The following is a 20,961-nucleotide window of genomic DNA, read 5'->3' as shown; positions in this document are numbered from 1 at the left end:
TCCGCGTGTAACCCACGAAGAGCCATTACACCCGCTCAAAGTCACTGTATGGTGTGCTGTTTTCGTTGGAGGAGTCATCGGACCTTTTTTCTTCGAAGACGTCGCGGGACAAACGGTTACTGTGAATGGTGAGCGCTACAGAGCAATGATCAACGAGTTCTTTTTGCCGCAACTTGATGAATTGGGATTGGAAAACATGTGGTTCCAACAGGATGGTGCAATGGCATACACTGCACGTGCCACAACCGATATGCTGAAGGATGCATTTCCCGGACGCCTAGTCTCCCGTTTTGGCTATTTGCTCCAGACTTCTTTTTGTGGGGCTTTTTGAAGTCGCGGGTTTATGTCAACAAGCCTCAGACTCTTGCAGCTCTTAAAGACAATATCCGTCAAGAATGTGAGGACATATCGCCGGAAGTTTTGGCCAAAGTGATGGAAAATGCCATAAAAAGGGCTCAAATGACAATCAACTGTGGCGGCGGCCATTTACATGACATCATATTCTCGACTTGATGTAAAAGAAATTAAAAGACCAAATAAAAATAATCCACAAGAAGAATCAAAGTTTTTCATTTTTTTTTTAATTACATCCAAAAAACATAGGAAGTTTACTTTTGCGCCACCTTGTATATCTATCTTTAAATGATACAAATAGCCTGTAATTTATTCAAACATTGTGCAATTAAAAAAAAAATTATGTGAAGAAACTCCAAAGTACTAAGTAAATGAAGTGCCTCAAGTAAAACATTACAATAAAATTATTTCATAAACTCTTGGAGCATCATCGATAACGTGTAGACGGTTTTCGTTAATTGCATTGCAGTACTCATCGACAAAGGAGCGACGCCACCAATTGAAATACCCTTCGCCTGTTGTGATTCCCGCAACATAATTAAAATCATTTTTTGGTCCGATACCGTCAAATTATACCAGCAGGAATCATAAATAATTACTGTTATATCATCATTCTGCATTAAAAATAATGGAAAATAATTAATAAATATTACTCACACAATAACAATAATAAATAATAATCTATAGAGATATTGTTTACCGATACTTCGACTATATTTCCCAAGGAACAATATGAAAAAAACAGAGCAAATAAGTACAGCAAATAGGCTGGTGCTGGTGGCCATATGCCCAGGAACATGCAAACAATTGTAGAAATAATACCAAAGAATTCGGTGCTCACTTGAACGAAGATGACCCAGAAAAATGTTCTTTTGGTGACTTTGCAGAAACTAAAAAATATTCAAGATTTCACTTGTATTTAAAATCTACAGACATACTTACAACATATATTTCTGATGCCATTTAAAAATATCATTTAACGGTGCCCTAGATTTCTCCAAATCTTTTGGAGTTGAATCCAAAATTTTATCCAGCTCATCGAATTTACATTTCAATATATTCTTTATTAGCGGTATGTGGGCCGCGTATACAAAAAGCCACGAATCAATGACAAAGTTACCAAATCCACCAAAAAATACTGAAATGGCGTGCACGACAAAAGTAACATAATAACCGAAATCGGTATCAGAATCAATGTAGGGTATCTTAAATGGCATGATTTCAGTACGCGTTTCTAAAAAAATTAGCATATAAATGGGTATAACAATTACAACTAAAGTTGTTATCACAACGAGTATGAATAATGTCACTAGCAGTTTCTTCACTAACGAAATACTGTATTTCAAACATTCCCTATAGGCCATCGATTTCAATTCGTATATTTCGTACATCTCAGTGATTTCCTTGTACAAAAAACGCATATTTTTCTGTTGCACGACAACATTTACAAGTTTTGTGTAGCCCTTTGTATTAGATTTGAATTCAAAATTAAAATTAATAAATTAAATAAATCAAATCAAATGCTTCTACCTGCAAACCCGTTCCTAAAATAGAGGCCGATTTCAGCAGGTTATAATAATTTCCCTTGACAATTACCTCGACATAATTAGTATAGAATGTAAAACCAATAGCAAAATTTATTAATAGGAAAATGGCACAAGTCTTCCAGCAGATTTTGTAATTCGTTTTTATAACGTCAACTCCACATAGTTCGGAAAATCTTCGAGTAAAATTAAAGATGTTTTGAAATCTTTCAGAATATTTGCCAGCCATTACTATTATGAATATTTAGCTTGTTAGACAGGAACTTCACAAGTGAAAACTTTGGGCTAATATTTTACTATTTCTAGTGAGAATATGCATATACTGCACAATGGGGCAATTGTGAATAATGAGATTTAACTAAATAACTAACTAACTAACCCGTTCGCTACATTGTATCCATATGGATACATTTTAGATTTTTGAACATACATAACTTCTACATTTATGAATATTTTTAAAAGATTGTTTTTGAGTCTATTTTTGGAATATATTTGAAGATGTTTCCATTTTTTTTCTTTGAATTATCGCTATTCGTGTTCGATTGATAGCAATTTGAAAATATGTGACAATAGATTTTTGAATCCAAAACTTTTTTTTTTTAAAAAAGTGCCTTCGATTTTTTGCATATAAAATTTTTAAAAACTATAATTTGGTAATAAAAATGATTTAGAATGTTTACAAACATATTAGGGAAATATAAAAATAAAAAATATTTAAAAAAAAATCATTGGAGGCTTCAGGATAAGCATCCAGGACTAAAAATTTAATTTTGTATAACGGATAAACCAGGACACGTATGATCTTAATATTAATATCAGTCAATATTGATATCAATATCAACCAAATGATATACTTAAAACGACTATTAACACCTCCAGTTAAAACATGTAGCGAAAGGGCTAACTAACTAATGTTTAAAAAGATTTACAATATTCCCTCACAAAATTGTTTGCTATTTTCAAATATATTTTGCATTTCATTAGTTCCATGGTGAACGATAAGCTAATATTTAACAATTATTATGTCAAATAATGTAAATATTTTTTTTTAATAACTTTGAAATTACTCGTATGAGTAATTATAAAAAAAGGAAACAAACCTTTCACCTGCACATGTTATTATTAAAACAAATAACGTTTTAAATAATTAATGATTTATAAGACAATATTTATATAAAACAAATAAGAAAGTTTAGTGAATTTTACCTACTATAATTTGTGGTAATGATGGTTTCTTTCCAAAACTAAATCGAAAAAATATACAAATTTTTCGCCTCCTTTAGTCGCAATGATTTTCAATTGAGACTAATCGCAATGTATCAAATTGATATCAATAAAGAAAAAACCGCGTTTGAAAATAATCTCTTCACTTTTTATTTCGGACACATTTTTTTTTTCATTTCATCATTACATAATGAACTAACAATAAGTGGTTCAAATCTTATATCTAATAACTATTATTTAATTAGTCCAGCCAGTGCCGAACTAAAAATTTTTTATTCATTGGTCAATTCATAAGGTCTCTTATGATGTCATATTGTCATAATGTCCTAATATTTCACGAATCGGCGGCTCGGATTAACCGACTCTAAGGCGTTCGGCCCATCAGATCAGTTGCGAATAACAGAGAGTTAAAATAATTGGCAATAATTGTCATTGTCTTAGTATTAAGATCCCAATAAGAATCCAAAAAATTGGAACTTAACTTGAATTTCAGCCCTATTTTCAAGTTTTTTTAACGTTGTAAAATATTATAAAATGTTTTTGCTCTTGTCACCCAAATAACATTAACGAATAATTTTCAATTGACTGGAATTAAAGTTAAAAACAAATTGAATTTTAGACATACATTAAAATTTCACTTGTATCACAATATAATGCAATAGTATTTATTGTCCAGTAAAAAGGAAACTCGAATTCAAGTCAATTACATTGCAATTCATGTAGAAATTATACTTGAATTAAAGATTTCATTTCAATACTTTAATTATTGTTTAATTCAAATCGATTATTAATTTGTCCATTTATTAATAAATTTCAAATCAGATGTTTTTATACCCTCCACCACCATAAATGGTGAATATAAGTTTGTCATTCCGTGTGTAACATTGAGAAATACACATCTGAGACCCAACAAGGTATATACATATATTATTGATCCTTATGAAATTCTAAGTCGTCTGTCTGTCTGTGTAAAACATGCTCACGTCCAAAATAGACAAACAAAATTGGTAGACTTCCGAAAAAATGTTTATTGTTCTCCTAAGCAGTTTGGTATTGAAAATCAGTAAAATCGGTTCAGTGGAACCAGAGTTATGAACCAAAATGAGTTATGAACCAAAATGTGAGACAACCTAAAAAAAAATTGATAATTTTAAAATAGTTTTTGTTATTTGTGCAAATATATTGCAGATAATACCATCAAATTTTACATACGTTATTTTTATGTTAAAAGGACTAACTCTGATAAAAATTATAAGAATCGGTCCATGATTTCTCCTATCCCCCATACCAATTTCTTCTCGAAATATGGTGCTATGGTCTGTAAATTTTTACAAAATTGCAATATCCATACAAAATTCTGAAAAAATAAGTTTCGTGCTTAAAAATAACACAACACCTAATTTTTTGTGTATCTGCCCATATATGATCACTTCCGAAAATCACTTAAATAAGCATAAATGTCTTCAAAATATCGTTATTAAGTTTAAATTAGTCATAAATAGTCCCCATATACACCAAAATCGCTGTACCTAATTCTATGAAGAGCGGCCCATATTTGGTTATAACTCCCATATAAGGACCACTTCCGAAAAACATATTAACCTACATAAATATCAATATAAAAACAAAATTTCACACAGATCCGTAATTTATATTTAGAAATCATACTACAGGATTTTGTGAATATCGTTCCATATTTGACCATAGCTCCCATATAAGGTCCACTTCCGAAAGTCAGTTAAGTACTCATAAATCTCTTATAAATACCTTTATCATGCTAAAATTCGACACAAATAATACTCATAGATATAGCAATGGCTGTACCAAATTTTACGCAGATTGACCGATAATTGTCATATAAGGCTTTTGTCCCCTATAAGGCTCATTTCCGAAAAAGATATTAACCTTAATAAATATTTAAAACAAATTAATATCAAAAGGAAATTAAGCACAGATCAGTAATTTGTATCCAGCAATCAACTTCTGGATTTTGTGAATATTGGTCCATATTTAACTATAGCTCCCATATAAGGTCCACTCCCGAAAATCACTAATATCTTCATCAATTTCTTACAAATATAGTTATCAGGTTGAAATTCAAAACAAATTTATTCAATATATACAAAAATCGAAATATCCAAGAATCGTACTACAAGATTTTTTAAATATTGAACCAAAATAGTACACAGATCAGTAATTTGTATTCAAAAATCATACTACTGAATTTAGAGAATATCGGTCCATAATTGGCCATTTGAAATTTTTAAATTTGTCTAAATATATATGTATACCCTTTTTGTACTCTGTTTCTTCACTTGAGGTTAAAAAGGAAAAATAGGAATTTCAATTATAAATTGCTGAATTATATAAAAATGTTTGTATATTTGAAATAAAATATCTGCTGCTTAAACTAGTATTTCTAACAATTGTTAAGTATATTATTTCAGTTGTTTACCATCATATTTAGGTGGAGGGTATTTAAGATTCGGCACGGTCGAATATAGCACTCTTACTTGTTTTTTAATTAATTTTAGTTAAAATAACAACAAAAAATCTCAAATTTGGTACGATACCAATTCACATGAGATCGAAGAGTGGATTTCCATATTAAACATTAAAATAGGAATTAAGCCGATATTTGGCTTACTTTACAGTATAATTTCAGAACTAATTTGTCCAAAAATCAGGATCAAAATATTTATACAGTATTCCTTTCGGGGGGACATTTGTATGTGGGATGGTTGCAATCATTGACTGATATTGCCCATTTTCAATACCAAAGAAATCTTAGCAACAGAGAGTATTTCCGCCAGCAGGTCGGACATAGCTAAATTGTCTTAGAATATTAAGAGGATCGAGAATTACGATAACGCGAAGCGTAAAGATCGTATGTTGTCACAAAGATGGAAAAAGGTCACAGCTAATAATGGACTTAAAAAATTTCAAATTATAAAGTCCTACTGAATTTTTGGCAATTTTTTTCGTAATTTAAAACGCATTTTTATATTCGACGAATAGTGCTAACATTTGGTCTTCTTATAATGCCCAAATTATTAATATTAGTCTAACGCCCACCTTAAAGTATACCGATCGACTTAGAATCACTTTATTGATCGATGTCCGTCCGTCTGGCTGGCTGTCCATGTAAACCTTGTGCGCAAAGTACAGTTCGAAATTTTGAAGATATTTCGATAATATTTGGTAAAATGGCTGAAATCGGTTCATTATTTCACCTAGCATCCATACATATGTCCTTCCGAAATTGAACTTTATTCGTGATAAATGTTTAATTCATATAGGTATCTACACGGATTTACGGATATCATATCATGATTTTGCTCATTTACTTAGTGTAGGGTATTATAAGGTCGGGCTTGACCGACCATACTTTCTTACTTGTTTTTTTTTTAATATTTATTAGGCTTTCCACAAATATAACATTCATTAACATCCATGCTACGAATTCATTTTTTATTTTTGAATATGGAACAAAGCACTGTGCAACTAATATTTAAAAACAATATTTAATAATTGAATTTGTAAGTCAACAAGAAAAACATTAATTCAAAAATTCTCTAAACATCATAGAGAATGTATAAATTGTTTTTGTCAATTGAAGAGCCGTGTTCAATGACAATGGGGCAACACCACCTATAGACATGCCCTCAGCTTGCTGGGATTCTCTCAACATGATTAGGATCATTTTTTGCTGCGATACAGTTAGCTTGTACCAGTCAGAGTCATAGATCATTGAAATGACATCATCATTCTGCAAAGAAAAGCTATTTTTTATGAAAATGATGCCTTTTGAGCTTTAAAAGATTTACCGCAATTTCCACTAAATTTCCCAAGCCACAGTAGGAATAAAACAAAAGAAACGAGTAGAGCAAAAAGGCCGGTGCTGCTGGCCATATTTTCAAAAATATGCACACAATCGTACAGACAATACTTACGAATTGCATGGCAACTTGTACGAAAATTACCCAGAAAAAGAGATTTTTAACCGTTTTGCAAATACTAAAGTAAATGATACTGAATATTTGTACAATATTGTTAAGCGATATAATGTAGAAATATACTCACTCTGAATACTTTTGATGCCACTGGAAAATATCCTTTAGTAAAACTTTAATCTCTTTAGCTTTTAGCGGATTTTCTAATAGCAGCAGCTCATCCATTTCATTAAATTTAGCTTGAAGTATATTCTTTACCAGCGGTATATGGGCCGCAAATACAAAACACCAAGAATCACTGACATAATTCCCAAAACCACCAAAAAATACACAAACTATATGAACAGCCGAAGTGAAGTAGTAACCAAAATCGGTATTATAATCGATGTAGGGGAAAAAGAAGGGCATAATAAAGATACGCTCCTTAAGGACGATCATATAGAAAACGGGAGTGCCAATGATGATACAGAAGGCAACTACTACCAAACCTGTTTGGGTAGCCTGTAGTTTTTTAATCAACGATATACTTTCCTTCAGCAGTTTGTGATAATGCTTGTTTCGCTGCTCATAGACGGTGTATAAACCACATATTTCTTCAGTGATCGAATGAAATACACAGCATTTAGTAATTGCATTTATAAGTTTAGCATAAGCCTATAAAAGGAAAAGAGTTTTTTTGTGGAAAAACTGTTAAAATCTGTTAAAAGAAATTTTTGCGCATTACCTGTATGCCAGCACAAAACATGCAGAGACATTTCAAGATTTCGCTCCAATCATTATTTATGGCCACGCCTACATACATGGTGTAGATGGTAAAGGCAACGGCTCCATTTAACAAAGCAATCAAACTCCATGTCAGCCAAGTCATGTGATAATTTTCCTTTAACACATTAACTCCACATATTGATGAAAATAAGCGAGTTATGTAGAAAACCTTTTCAAATTGATTTGAATATTTTGTAGTCATTGTTAATGTTTGCTGTTTGCTGGTTTGCTGTTTGCTTTCGCTGTTTCTGAATAAATGTTTACAAATGATTCTTGAGTGTGTAAATATCACTCTATTGCTAAACTTAAGTATTATTTACTTAATAGAATTCATTTGTAAATAATAATGATGATAATAATAACAACTGTTTGCTGCACAATGGCTTAACAAAATGTTAACTGGCTGATTCGATTAACACCAAATTTCACACAGGCGCGCCTAGGCGTAGCAAACAACGAAACCTACCAACAAAGCGACATATGCGTGAAGTTTTGCTTTTCTTCTTTAATTTGAAAAAGTGCCACTGAAGCACACTAATTGCTCACCGAAGCTTATGGTTCGTGCGGTTCAGTAGATGTGATTTTCACATGGAGGACAAAGATCGCCCAGACCAGCCAAAGGTGTTTGAAGTCTAAGAATTGGAATATGGTTGTCAAACTCAACAGAGCTTGCAAAATCATTGGGAGCTGCGCAAGCAACAATTGCAATACTACCAAATCATTACTTGCGATTAAAAATGGATCCATTACAATAAGCCGAAGCATTAGAGATCATATGTGAAGCCCGGCCAACCAGCCGAATCGTCACGAAAGCCAAATATCCATGGCGCTAAGGTAATTCGCTATATTTGATGGGAGCAAACGGGTCCCGAACCATCGATTTTTAATTACAATTTTTCTTTTGTATAACAGGTTATTAATGTCGCATATAACAGCTTGCACTTGTTTTATTTTATTAAAATAGTACCATTGTGCACGGCTAATTGTTATTTAACAATTAGTGTGTCAAATAATCTAAAGCGTTTTCTAAATATTGTACTTTGAAATAGAATGTGTGTGAAAAAGTAAAGTGGGGATGCATGTGAAAAATTCTTTAAGAATTGTACCGTCACTTTCACCTGCTAATACGTTGGAGATTAATAATTTTAAATAATTAATTCGTTGCTAGCTAATATTTATATAAAATAACCAAAATTAAACTTAACAAGAAACACACTTAAAAAAAGATACGCTCTTAATGAAATTTGCAAGTATTTAACACGGACTTGGTCCAAGCTGACATGATGTTGATCTCAAAGTACACATTCTTAGTATTCGTACTGCAAACCATAATTATTTCTTAGAGCTTAGGAGATATTCGTATTTGAAAACTAAATTTTCAAAATTTTTACCCACCCTATATTAGTTTTTTGATAACACAGGATCCAAATATTTCCCGATTTTCTCTATTTTGTATATGTATTAGTCAAATAAAAAAGGAACTGTTTAAAAATCATGACTGAGTCCAAAGTCATATACATTTGATTTTAAAAAATTTAAAAAGGCCATTTTTCGTTATTTTTTTTTGGAAAAAAGGTAATTTTTTTCTTTTTAAGTTATCTAAAAAATTTATAAGAATATACTTTTTCGATCAAATATTTTACATGAAAAAAAGTTTAAAAATTCTTGATACCGAGGGGACCATTCCGTCCAAAAAACGCATATTTTTATGTAAAATTCTCAAATCGCATAGTCGATATCAAAATATAGTAACCCATTATAAATAATAAATAATTATACATAAAAAGCCAACATAATTTTTTAAGAATTTTTAAATTCTCTGCGAGATCGAATATTTGGACCCGATGTTATCAAGCAAGTAAGAGAGCTATATTCGACTGTGTTGAATCTTATATACCCTTCACCAAATTATACTTCAAAATAAAAATTTTAAATATTTTTAGGTAAACAAAATTTATTTTTTTTTCCAAAAATGTTTTTTTCATTTTTTGGAATTTTTTGAATTGTTTTTTTTAAATTCAAAATTTTTTTTAATGTTTAACGAAAAAAAAAAATTTTTGGTGAAAAAAAAAAATTCGGGTTAAAAAATATATTTTTTCCGATTTTGACTCATTGTAGGTCCTACTTACTATGGCCTTTTATACGTCGTTGCAAAGGTCTTTGAAATATGTATCATTAGATATCCATATTTCCGGGTTTTTTCCTTATATTTCAGCCATTTGTGGACCTGTGGATTTTAAATAGCAACCGAGCCGGAAGAATTCCGCAGATATTGATTATGAATCGTGTATGTAAGTTATTTGGGGGCTTCGGAAAGATGATTTCAACAGACAGACAGACAGACGGACATGGCTTAATCGACTCCGCTATCTATAAGGATCCAGAATATATATACTTTATGGGTTCAGAAAATTCTATCGTGAAAATTACAAACGGAATGACAAACTTATATATACCCTTCTCATGAAGGTGAAGGGTATAAAAACTGGATACAATTTTTGAAAATTTAATTTTCAAATGAAAACATCATCTTAGCTATAAGAGATAATTGATTTTTGTAGTACTTAGACTCTAGAACACTTCCTCTTTGCGCATGTGAAATTTCATTCAAACCAAACTGACCGCTTAGAAGTTACCGATTTATTTCCCACTTTTTTATTGTATCGATATATCGGTGTGCAATCGATTAACCGTTAATCGGTTAACCGACATATTCAATTTACATGTCTTTGAAACTTTGTATTGACATGTATAGACGAAACTTTTTTTGAAATGAGTATTTTATCATAACTAAACGAAACTATTAAATTAACAAAATCTAAAACAATCCAAAAAGGAATATTCTTTATCATGCTTTTGATTTCTCCAACATATACAATCAGCGAGAGAGTTTTTTTTCCAAGAAAAATTTTATTAAATCTAAAGAAAAAAGTGGTTTAAAATATATTTCTTTTATAAAAAAATTATTTAAGAAGATCTCACTAAAACCCTAAACAACTCATTTGCTGCAAGAACGTCATAATTCAAAAAAAGTAATTTGGAGAAAAACGTCTTTGAATGGTTTATGACATTTTACTATTTCTAATAATAAATAAATTTTCAACGAATCATGCGATTTCAGAAATATAAATAGTAGATGTTAATATCTTTCTAATCTGTATTTAACCCAAATTTTTACTTATCAAATATACGAGAAAACATTAATTTTAATTTTGATGTTTACAACAAAAAAACACTCTCACACAAAAAATAACTGACTTTTTTGAAAACTAATAAAACTATATGAAAGGTTATATTAATTGCTCAGTTCAAAAAACATTGATTTTGAGTTATGACGTTGTTGCAGCAAATAGGCGATATGTTTACAAAAATGATCTCAAATACCTTATTTGCTGCTTTTTATGTTTTTGTACTCAAAATTCGATGTTGTATTTGCAATTTAAAATTAAAATAGAAATTATTCGGTTAATCGAATAATTTAAAATTAACCGAATAAATCTATACCCGATTAATTATTTGCTCGATTAACCGATTAAACTGAAACCCGATTAATTGAATACCCTGATACCTATATTCTATAAATATTATAAGACAATTATGATTATTCAAATCATTAAGGGGAACCTTGTATGGGAACTAGGAACAAATGTTGTCCGGTTTTAACATTACAGCACTTAGAACTAATTTGTGCAAAATGTTATAGGAATTGTCGCATAATCAACATATTTATACCTACTCAAACAGTATTCCGTGTGGGACCATTGTGAAATCATGGACCGATATTGACCATTTTCAATACCAAAGAAATCTTATAAACAGAGAGTATTTGTTGCTTCCTTCGTTTGGAGCCTATTGTGGTGTCAAAAAACAGACGGAAGGACTGACTGACATAGATCTTCTTAGAATCTTAAGAGGACCGAGAATATACTTACTTTTTGGTTTTATGACCAATATTTCGATATCTTAGAAACGGAATAACAAAATCAATATTTATCCTTTTTTAAGGTGGATATAAAAATAGCGCGTTTTTACAAATTATTTTTTTCTATTTTATCAGACAAATTTTAGATTTATAGTAAAGAAATTAAATGATTTTCATTGCAAAATAAACAATATCTTTTGAACGCGTTTTCAATAACTTATATATAACTTTGAAGTGTACAAATCTGCATTTATTCCCACTTAGTTGTTGAACATTATGGTGTAAACAACAAAGTTTTTTTGATTGGAAAATGTAGAATATTGTACCAGCAAAGCAATGCGGGAAGTTTTGCATTACTTTTTTAATTTGAAAAAAGTGCCGCTGAAGCACACCGATTTATCACCAAAGCTTATTGGGAATGTGTTTCATCGGTAACAAGGTGCGAGAGATGGTTTGTGCGGTTCAGAAGTGGTGATTTTGATCAACCAATCAATTATCTAAGTAAAAACAAAGAATCAAACCTTAAAAGCAATTGCTTTAAAAATACATTTTTGGCATTAGCAGTTTTTTTCGTAAAAGAATTAAAACGTATTTTTATGTTCAACGAAATATTTGGTTGACTCTGTTGTCAACAAGAAAAGTAAATTTAATTTTCAATATTTAATAAGGATTTCCAAATATATAACATTAATTAATAACCATGATACGAATTTATTTTTATTTTTTTGGTACCTATGGGATAAAGCACTGTGCACAAACAAAGCTTGTAAATAAATAAATATAAGTGCAATTAATATTTAAAAACAATATTTAATAATGCATTTTGTAAGTCAACAAGAAAAACATTAATTCAAAAATTCTCTAAACATCATAGAGAATGTATAAATGGTTTTTGTCAATTGCAAAGCCGTGCTCAATGACAAGGGGGCAACACCACCTATAGACATGCCCTCAGCTTGCTGGGATTCTCTCAACATGATTAGGATCATTTTTTGCTGCGATACATTTAGCTTGTACCAGCAGGAGGCATAGATCATTGAAATGACATCATCATTCTGCAAAGAAAAGCTAATTTTTATTATGTCTTTTGAGATTTAAAAGATTTACCGCAATTTCCACCAAATTTCCCAAGCCAGAGTAGGAATAAAACAAAAGAAACGAGTAGAGCAAAAAGGCCGGTGCAGCTGGCCATATTCTCAAAAATATGCAGACAATCGTACAGACAATACTGACGAATTCCATGGCAACTTGTACGAAAATTACCCAGAAAAAGAGATTTTTAACCGATTTACAAAAGCTAAAGTAAATTATACTGATTACAATGTTGTTAAGCGATATAAAGTATAAATATACTCACTCTGAATACTTTTGATGCCACTGGAAAATATCCTTTAGTAAAACTTTAATTTCATTTGCTTTTTGCGGATTTTCTAATAGCAGCTCATCCATTTCATTAAATTTTGCTTGAAGTATATTCTTTACCAGAGGTATATGGGCCGCAAATACAAAACACCAGGAATCACTAACATAATTCCCAAAAGCACCAAAAAACACACAAACTACATGAAATGCTGAAGTGAAGTAGTAACCAAAATCGGTATTATAATCGATGTAGGGAAAAAAGAAGGGCATAATAAAGATACGCTCCTTAAAGACAAGTATATAGAAAACGGGAGTGCCAATGATGGTAAAGAAAACCAGTACTACCGAACCTGTGAGTATAGACATAAGTTTTTTAATCAACGATATACTTTCCTGCAGCAGTTTGCGGTAATGCTTGTTTCGCTGCTCATAGACGGTGTATAAACTAAAAATTTCTTCAGAGATCGAATTAAATACACGACAACTATAAATTGCATTTATAAGTTTAGCATAAGCCTATCAAAGGAATCGAGTTTTTATGAAATAAAATGCTACAATTTGTTAAAAGAAAACTTTACAACTTACCTGTATGCCCGTACAAAACATGCAGAGACATTTCAAGATTTCGCTCCAATCATTATTTATGGCCACGCCTACATACATGCTATAGAAGGTAAATAAAATAGCTCCATTTACCAAACCAATCAAACTCCAGGTCAGCCAAGTCATGTGATAATTTTCTTTTATCACATCAGCTCCACATATTGCTGAAAAGAAGCGAGTTATGTAGAAAATTTTCTCAAATTGATTTGAATATTTTGTAGTCATTGTTAATGGTTGCTGTTGGCTGGTTGCTGTTTGCTTTCGCGGTTTCTGAATAAATGTTTAGAATAATTCCTGAGTGTATTAATAACGCTCTACTGCTAAACATATTACTTAATAGAATTCATTTATACTGTTTGCTGCACAATGGCTTAACAAAATGTTCTCCTGGTTAAGATTGAACAGTGGGACAGAATCGAAATATTTTGGAAATAAATCTTCCACTCGTAATTGGCTTAGCAAACGATGAACCCTATAGACCAGCCAGTAGCTGTGCTGTGGCGTCTCAAATTAGTTCTCCTCATATAGTAAACATGCTTAAACGCTTACGAATTTGTTTGTAGTTCATTCAAAATCAAAGATTTTAATATATTCTTGAAGGTCTATACTCATAATTGTGATATCTCATACATTCAGTTCCTGTACTTCTTTTATTTAAAACATGTAAGAAAGTATGGTAGGTCAAGCCCGACCATATAATACCCTACACTAAGTAAAGGAGCAAAAACATTTTTCTTTTAAAATTTCAATAATTTATATTTTTGAGTGATTTTCGGAAGTGGGCCTTATATGGGGGTTATGACCAATTATGGACCGATCACCATGAAATTAGGTCGTGTGATTTATGTCTATATTAAAGTTAACTTTATTGAACTTTGTGTGTATACCAAAATTTTTAAGTGATTTATGCACGTTAAAGTGATTTTCGGAAGCGGTTCTATACAAAATTTGGTGACATGAATTTTGTATATATAAAACTTAATTGGAGCGGAATTTGTGGAGATACATATATAAATTAAACATTTATGACCGATAAAGTCCAATTTCGAGAGGGCATTTGTATGGGGGCTAGGTGAAATAATGGACCGATTTCATCCAGTTTCAATAGGCTTCGTCCTTGGGAAAAAATTATATGTACCAAATTTGATCGAAATATCTTCAAAATTGCGACCTGTACTCTGCGCACAAGGTTTACATGGACATCCAGCCAACCAGACGGACGGACGGACATCGTTTAATTGACTAAGAAAGTGATTCTAAGTCGATCGGTATACTTTAAGGTGGGTGTTACAAACATCTGCACAAACGCATTATACCCTCCCCACTATGGTGGTGTAGGGTATAAAAACGGCCGCTGAAGGAAACCGATTGCTCACGAAAGCTTGTGGTAAATGTGTTGTTCCATTGGTTTCAATTTGCGACAGATAGTTTGTGCGGTTCAGCAGTAGTGATTTCGACACGGAAGGCAAAGATCGCACAGGCCAGCCAATAAAGTTTGAAGACCAAGAATTGGAGGCATTACTCCATGACGATTGTAGTCAAACTCAACTCAAATAGCTTGCAAAATCATTGGAAGCTACTCAAGCAGTAGCAGGTTTCATCCAAAAGCAGGGAAATTGGGTACCATACGAATAGAAGCCGAGAGTCCTTGAACGACGATTTTGCATGTCCGCATCATTACTTGCGATGAAAAGTGAATCCATTACGATAATCCGAATAGAAAGAGATTATACGTGAAGACCGATCAAGCAGCCGAATCGACACCAAAGCCAAATATCCATGGCGTTAAGGTAATGCTCTGCATTTGGTGGGAGCAAAAGTGTCCTATCTATTACGATCTGCTGAAATCTGGCCAGACCTTCACAGCGAACCTGTACCGAACACAATTGTTACATTTGAAGCAAGCATTGACCGAAAAACTCCCAGAATATGCTGTCAAACATGAAATAGTATTATTCCATCATCGGGCACAATATTTCAAATACCTATTAAAAACTATTTAGAATGAAGTGGTTGGGAAGTTTTGCCTCAACTGCTTTATAGTCCTCTCTGGTATAAGCATCACTTCGTGACCTTAAAAGCTGAGCAGTTCTTTTGGCGCGGAATTCATATGTTTCCAGAAAGATGAGAAAATGTCATAGCTAATGGCCACTACTTTGAATAAATTTATATTGTACAAATACTTCAAAATAAAAGCTAAAACTGACACCCTGTATCTCACCTCTTCTTCTAACTGGGTGGTCACAAACTTAATTTTCTCGTTATGCAGTCGGATCAGTATCTTGGAAAATTTAGATCAACGTACAATTTTAAAGAAGTGATTCATATAACGATTGAAGACTCTCGCAATTATAATTCTCCAGTTATTTGAAAATATTTATCTCTAATTTGCTGATTTTTTCTTTTGTATAAAAGGTTATTCATGTCGCATATAACTGTTATATTTAACATCACTTTTACTTATTTTATTTTATTGTACCATTGTGCATGTATAATTATTATTTAACAATTAGTGTGTCAAATACTGAAAAGCGTTTTCTAAATATTGTACTTTGAAATAGAATGTGTGAAAAAAGTAATTTATTGGATTTATTTAAATCACAAATGAAAAATTTCTTAAGAAATAAACCGTCACTTTCAGCTGCTAATACGTTGGGGATTAATAATTTTAAATAATTAATTTGTTGCCAGCAAATATTTACATAAAACAAACCAAATGAAACTCAACAACGACTTATGGGAATCCCAAAAGAAAAACAAAAAAATCAAGCTCTTAAGGAAATTTGACAAGTATTTAACACGGATTTGGTCCACTGATTTCGATCTCAAACAATGTCTGAGTTTTCGTTATGCCACCCACTAGAGTTGTGTAGCTCATGAATGACCTAGTTCAATTGAGCTATTCACTCAACTGAGCGAAGTGAATCATTCATCATACTGAGCGTTTTCAGCTCAGCACTGAGCGTTTTCAACTGAGCGCTGAGCGTTTTCAACTGAGCGCTGAGCGGTTTCAGTTCAGTGCTCATGAAAGAGCTGCACAAGCACATTCATTTGTCGTCTTCAATGTTTCAGATGTTTCACATGTTTCACTTTACTCGTCAATGCTCTTACATTCTTTCGCTCACTGACATTGAAAAGTGAGTGAGTATTGTGTCCAACAGAAATAAAACGATCATTCGAATGTAGGTTTGTTATGTATGTATGATCGTATGCTGCCGCGTATATATTTTTGTTTCAAGAATTATTAGAGTTATTCAAATTGTTTTTGTTTTCATGAAGGAATTTTTATATGTGTGCTATTGAATGAATGTGAATTTATTTATGGTATGGTGATGTAGAATGAAATAAAGAAAGAGTATTGCTACAGTTTGTAAGTAAATTTCATAAAAAAAATAATGAAAAAGGGAAATACATAATTGTTATTGTTAAAATAATAATTGTAATTGAAAGTATGTAATTAGTAAAAAAATACTATTTCAAAAACACATTAGTGGGATTATATCTAACAAAACACATAATTAAAAAAATACAAAGTACTGATATTCTTAATTACAGTTTCGAATTTCGGAATTTAAGGAATAAGATTTATAAAATCTTATTCCTTAAATTCAGAAATTCTATTTATATATTGTTATATCATAAAATAATTATGTTAATGTTGAAAATATACAAATTGTATCACAAAACTATTTTTCTTTCGTATTTTTAGTAGAAATTTTGTTGATCATATATATATAAGTTGTAAAAGTCAGATAAAAAATATATATTTTGCCAATTGACCCAAAAAATTGCAACAATATTCATTTTGGTTTAGTTATTGTCACATTTTTATTTTGGATCACAATTATCAGATCATCAAAATATTTTTCCTTTTTCAAATTCCAGTTAATATCTTGAGTTTTTGGTAATTTTATTATTTTGTGGTAAAAGAATACGTTATAGTTAGTGAATGTTCTGCTTAACAAATATTGTCTAAACATTTGGTTAGCATCGGAAATTATAAATAATAAAAAATGAACTCTTTTTTCCGCAAAAATATTAGTTTAAATAAAATACAATTTTATTTTTTAAAATTTTAATCAATTATTTCACGCATAAATCTCTAATTGTCAAAAGACTGTGTGTTTTTACAACTAACAACAGAAATAATTGATTTAATTCACTACAAGCAATTCTCAAAATGAAATGGTCATTATACAACATACTGAGCTAATGAGCTAAAAGAGCGACCTAGCTCATTTCAGTGAGCTGAGCTGAAAAGAGCGGTCACTTCACTGAGCTAATAAACCCAACTCTACCACCCACAGAGTCTACACAATCCCGTATCAGCTTTATCCAGACCTTACTGATGGCATCTAAGGCAAGTTAGTAATTCTAAGCTCATTGTTAGCGGACTGTAATAGTTTTTGGATTTTCGTATGAGCCCTGGATCTGATTGCAATTTTACACGTTTGATTAAACCAAAATATTGGCCGGATATATTTCTTTAATGAAGTGAATAATTTTCATAGATCATGGAGTAGACAATTAGAGAGAGAACAAATCCTAAGTCTGCTGTCAAAGATCTAATTTATTTAATTTATTGTATCATCCATATGTGTAAAAACCAAATAATATTCTTTCTATTTTTCTTTCCCCCTTTCCCACCATATTTCATTATGTCTCAAAAAGCAAATCAAAAACTTGGGTATTTAATCTTGTTTCTTAATATGTTTGTGTTATAAGCCGATTATCCAAAAAAAAAAAAAAATAATAAACTTTACTCCCCAACAGATTTCAAACGATTATTATTCGAACTTCTATCATATTTCCTTTAGTCATATAATTTTCATGTTAATATTTTTTGGAAGTTTTATTTATGTGTTCTTTGGGGGCAAAGGTTCTTTATTTATTTGTTTGTATGAAAAACAACAAACCACCTGTTGGCAATATAATATTTCCAAAGATAGAACAGAGATACCTATTGTATTTTTAGGTGATTAAAATGAAATAAAAACACGTGTTTAATTCACATCATAAAGAAACAGCAGCAGCCATTCACACATATAATGCGTGTTCAAGTATTTACAAAAAAAATATTAGAAATCAAATATATACTACGTTTATGATGAAATTTTGTTCGGGCGTTGAAGAGGACGGAATAAAATAATATTAAATTAAAGGCGTATTCAAAGTGTATGTAAAATTACAAAAAGAAAATTTTAAACAATTGTAATGATTTCACGGAACTATTGTTTAGAATCTCTCACCAACTGGCTAAGTGCGGATTATAGGATGGAATTTTTGAGCTTCACCCACCCACTTACTTACACTTAGGTTGTTGGTAAGATAATGTTTAGCACAGCGTTAGTTATTTATGGAAACAAACCTGAATTTCTAACTGGCTGATCCGATTGTCATGAAATTTCAAATAAATGTAGCAGAGAAGTATTCGAGTATTTGTTTTCAACACTGAAAAAGCAAATGAATAATTTCCATAATTAAAAGAATCATCATCTGAAATGCTAACTAACTAACTAACTAACTAACTAACTAACTAACTAACTAACTAACTAACTAACTAACTAACTAACTAACTAACTAACTAACTAACTAACTAACTAACTAACTAACTAACTAACTAACATATTTGGTCAATTCACAAGGTCTCTTATCATGTCATATTGTCATAATGTCCTAATATTTCACAATGGTTTTTATTGTTTTTCAAGCAAAAAATGTCCTAAGATAATACTACTCTGTGTGCTATGTTTATTGTGTTATCGTAACCAACCAGCAGAGATCTGTGCCGAATGCCTAAGAGTCGGTTAAGTCGAGCTGCCGAGTCGTGATATATTAGGACATTATGATAATACGACTGATAAGAGACCTTGTGAACTGACATATTATATACGGTATTGAGAAAAAACCGGGACATGGTACACACTATAGAAGAACTCTTAACCCGCCTCCGCCTCCTCCTTCTCCTCTCATTTCTATCTACATTCTACTCTTGCAAATTTCACTATAACTCAATCTATAGCTTTCCCTTTTCTTCAACTTCTATTTCTCTTTTCTTTCTGTTTTCATTTTCTTCTTCAGGTATCATAAAGGGAACGATTTTGGAAGCAAGTGAGCTGTACGAGACAAAGGTTTTGACCGGTTGCCTGAATAACATACAATACCATATCAAGAATTGCTACGAGTGGTCATAAATTCTCTGCTCAGGAAATTGGATCTCATGGGTTAAAAGACGCCCGCCTATGTGGATGACGTAGCAGTCTCTGGGATCCATTTGGGCACTATCACAGCGGTTGGAGAATGCACTCAATACACTAAGGCAGTGGAGTACTGACAGTGGACTAAGTGTAAACCCAAGTAAAATCGAACTTGTAGGCACGCAATGGGGTATTTATTAGACCCCAGTATGTGAATTGGGTATTAGAAGCGGTCAGAAGGTCGAGACTATTCTCTGTCTGGTGGAAAGCACCACATAAAGGCTCAAATTGCATTCTAGTTGAGAAAGTGGAGCCCTAAGAACGACTGCAACAAAGTTGTTCTTTACAATATTAATATGGATCCATGTGGATCTAATGGTCAGAAAAATGGCATTTACTACGATCTTCAGGATTAAGTAAATGTAAAATAATTATTCCGATTATAATCGGAAGTATACAGAATATTCCAGATAATATTGATTACTGCACTCCCAGGCACTTCATATCTCAATTCCATACACAATTAAATTAATGGATGGACCTTCCCTTGACACAACGAGTTTTCAGTCTATACGTGTCTAGAAAGGTAAATCGTGTTGGCGGAGGTGTCTACATTCAGGAATATGGAATTGGGTTATCATTTAGAATTTCAAATGTATGTAGTATTATTCACATTGAAATATCGGCTTTTAAAAGGGCGGCAATAAAATCTCTGACAGGTGTGCACATAAGATCGAACATAGTCCAGGAATGCCGGGCATCTTTAAATATGATGGCGAGTCATTCAATAGTCGTACTCAGATGAGTATATGGACACTGAGATATTTTAGGCGAATGTGTTGCTGATGTTTTGGCGAAACAAGGCGCCATGATGCAATATGGGGGTATGAACCCACCTAAATGATTACCAGGATTCATATGGGCTCGACTAAAACGAGGGCGGACAACATATCTTCTTAGCCTAACACGCTCACAACTAAGTAATGTAGTGGCGGTGATAACCGGACACTGAAATTTTGGCAACTATGCAAGGAGGC

General features: G+C 31.8%; 3 protein-coding genes across 3 annotated transcripts; all 3 read right to left on the bottom strand.

The window, feature by feature from the left end:
* Positions 1-758: 758 nt before the first annotated feature.
* Positions 759-2,127, bottom strand: LOC135955386 (odorant receptor 67d-like). The gene is made up of 4 exons (XM_065505736.1): positions 1,885-2,127; positions 1,297-1,817; positions 1,055-1,244; positions 759-968 (listed from the first exon to the last, which is right to left on the bottom strand). Exons 1-4 carry the CDS (start codon positions 2,125-2,127, stop codon positions 759-761), a joined length of 1,164 nt encoding a protein of 387 aa, XP_065361808.1.
* Positions 2,128-6,681: 4,554 nt separating this feature from the next.
* Positions 6,682-8,045, bottom strand: LOC135953198 (odorant receptor 67d-like). The gene is made up of 4 exons (XM_065502934.1): positions 7,800-8,045; positions 7,206-7,729; positions 6,950-7,139; positions 6,682-6,891 (listed from the first exon to the last, which is right to left on the bottom strand). Exons 1-4 carry the CDS (start codon positions 8,040-8,042, stop codon positions 6,682-6,684), a joined length of 1,167 nt encoding a protein of 388 aa, XP_065359006.1. The 5' UTR covers positions 8,043-8,045.
* A 4,562-nt stretch (positions 8,046-12,607) lies between these two features.
* LOC135956017 (odorant receptor 67d-like) lies at positions 12,608-13,952 on the bottom strand. The gene is made up of 4 exons (XM_065506478.1): positions 13,710-13,952; positions 13,120-13,640; positions 12,870-13,059; positions 12,608-12,817 (listed from the first exon to the last, which is right to left on the bottom strand). The coding sequence occupies exons 1-4, from the start codon at positions 13,950-13,952 to the stop codon at positions 12,608-12,610; spliced, it is 1,164 nt and encodes a 387-aa protein (XP_065362550.1).
* Between the last annotated feature and the right edge of the window lie 7,009 nt (positions 13,953-20,961).

This window comes from Calliphora vicina, chromosome 3 (genome assembly GCF_958450345.1).
Source record: "Calliphora vicina chromosome 3, idCalVici1.1, whole genome shotgun sequence".
NCBI classification, from domain to species: Eukaryota; Metazoa; Arthropoda; class Insecta; order Diptera; family Calliphoridae; genus Calliphora; species Calliphora vicina.
This window is presented reverse-complemented; position numbering and strand designations above follow the sequence as displayed.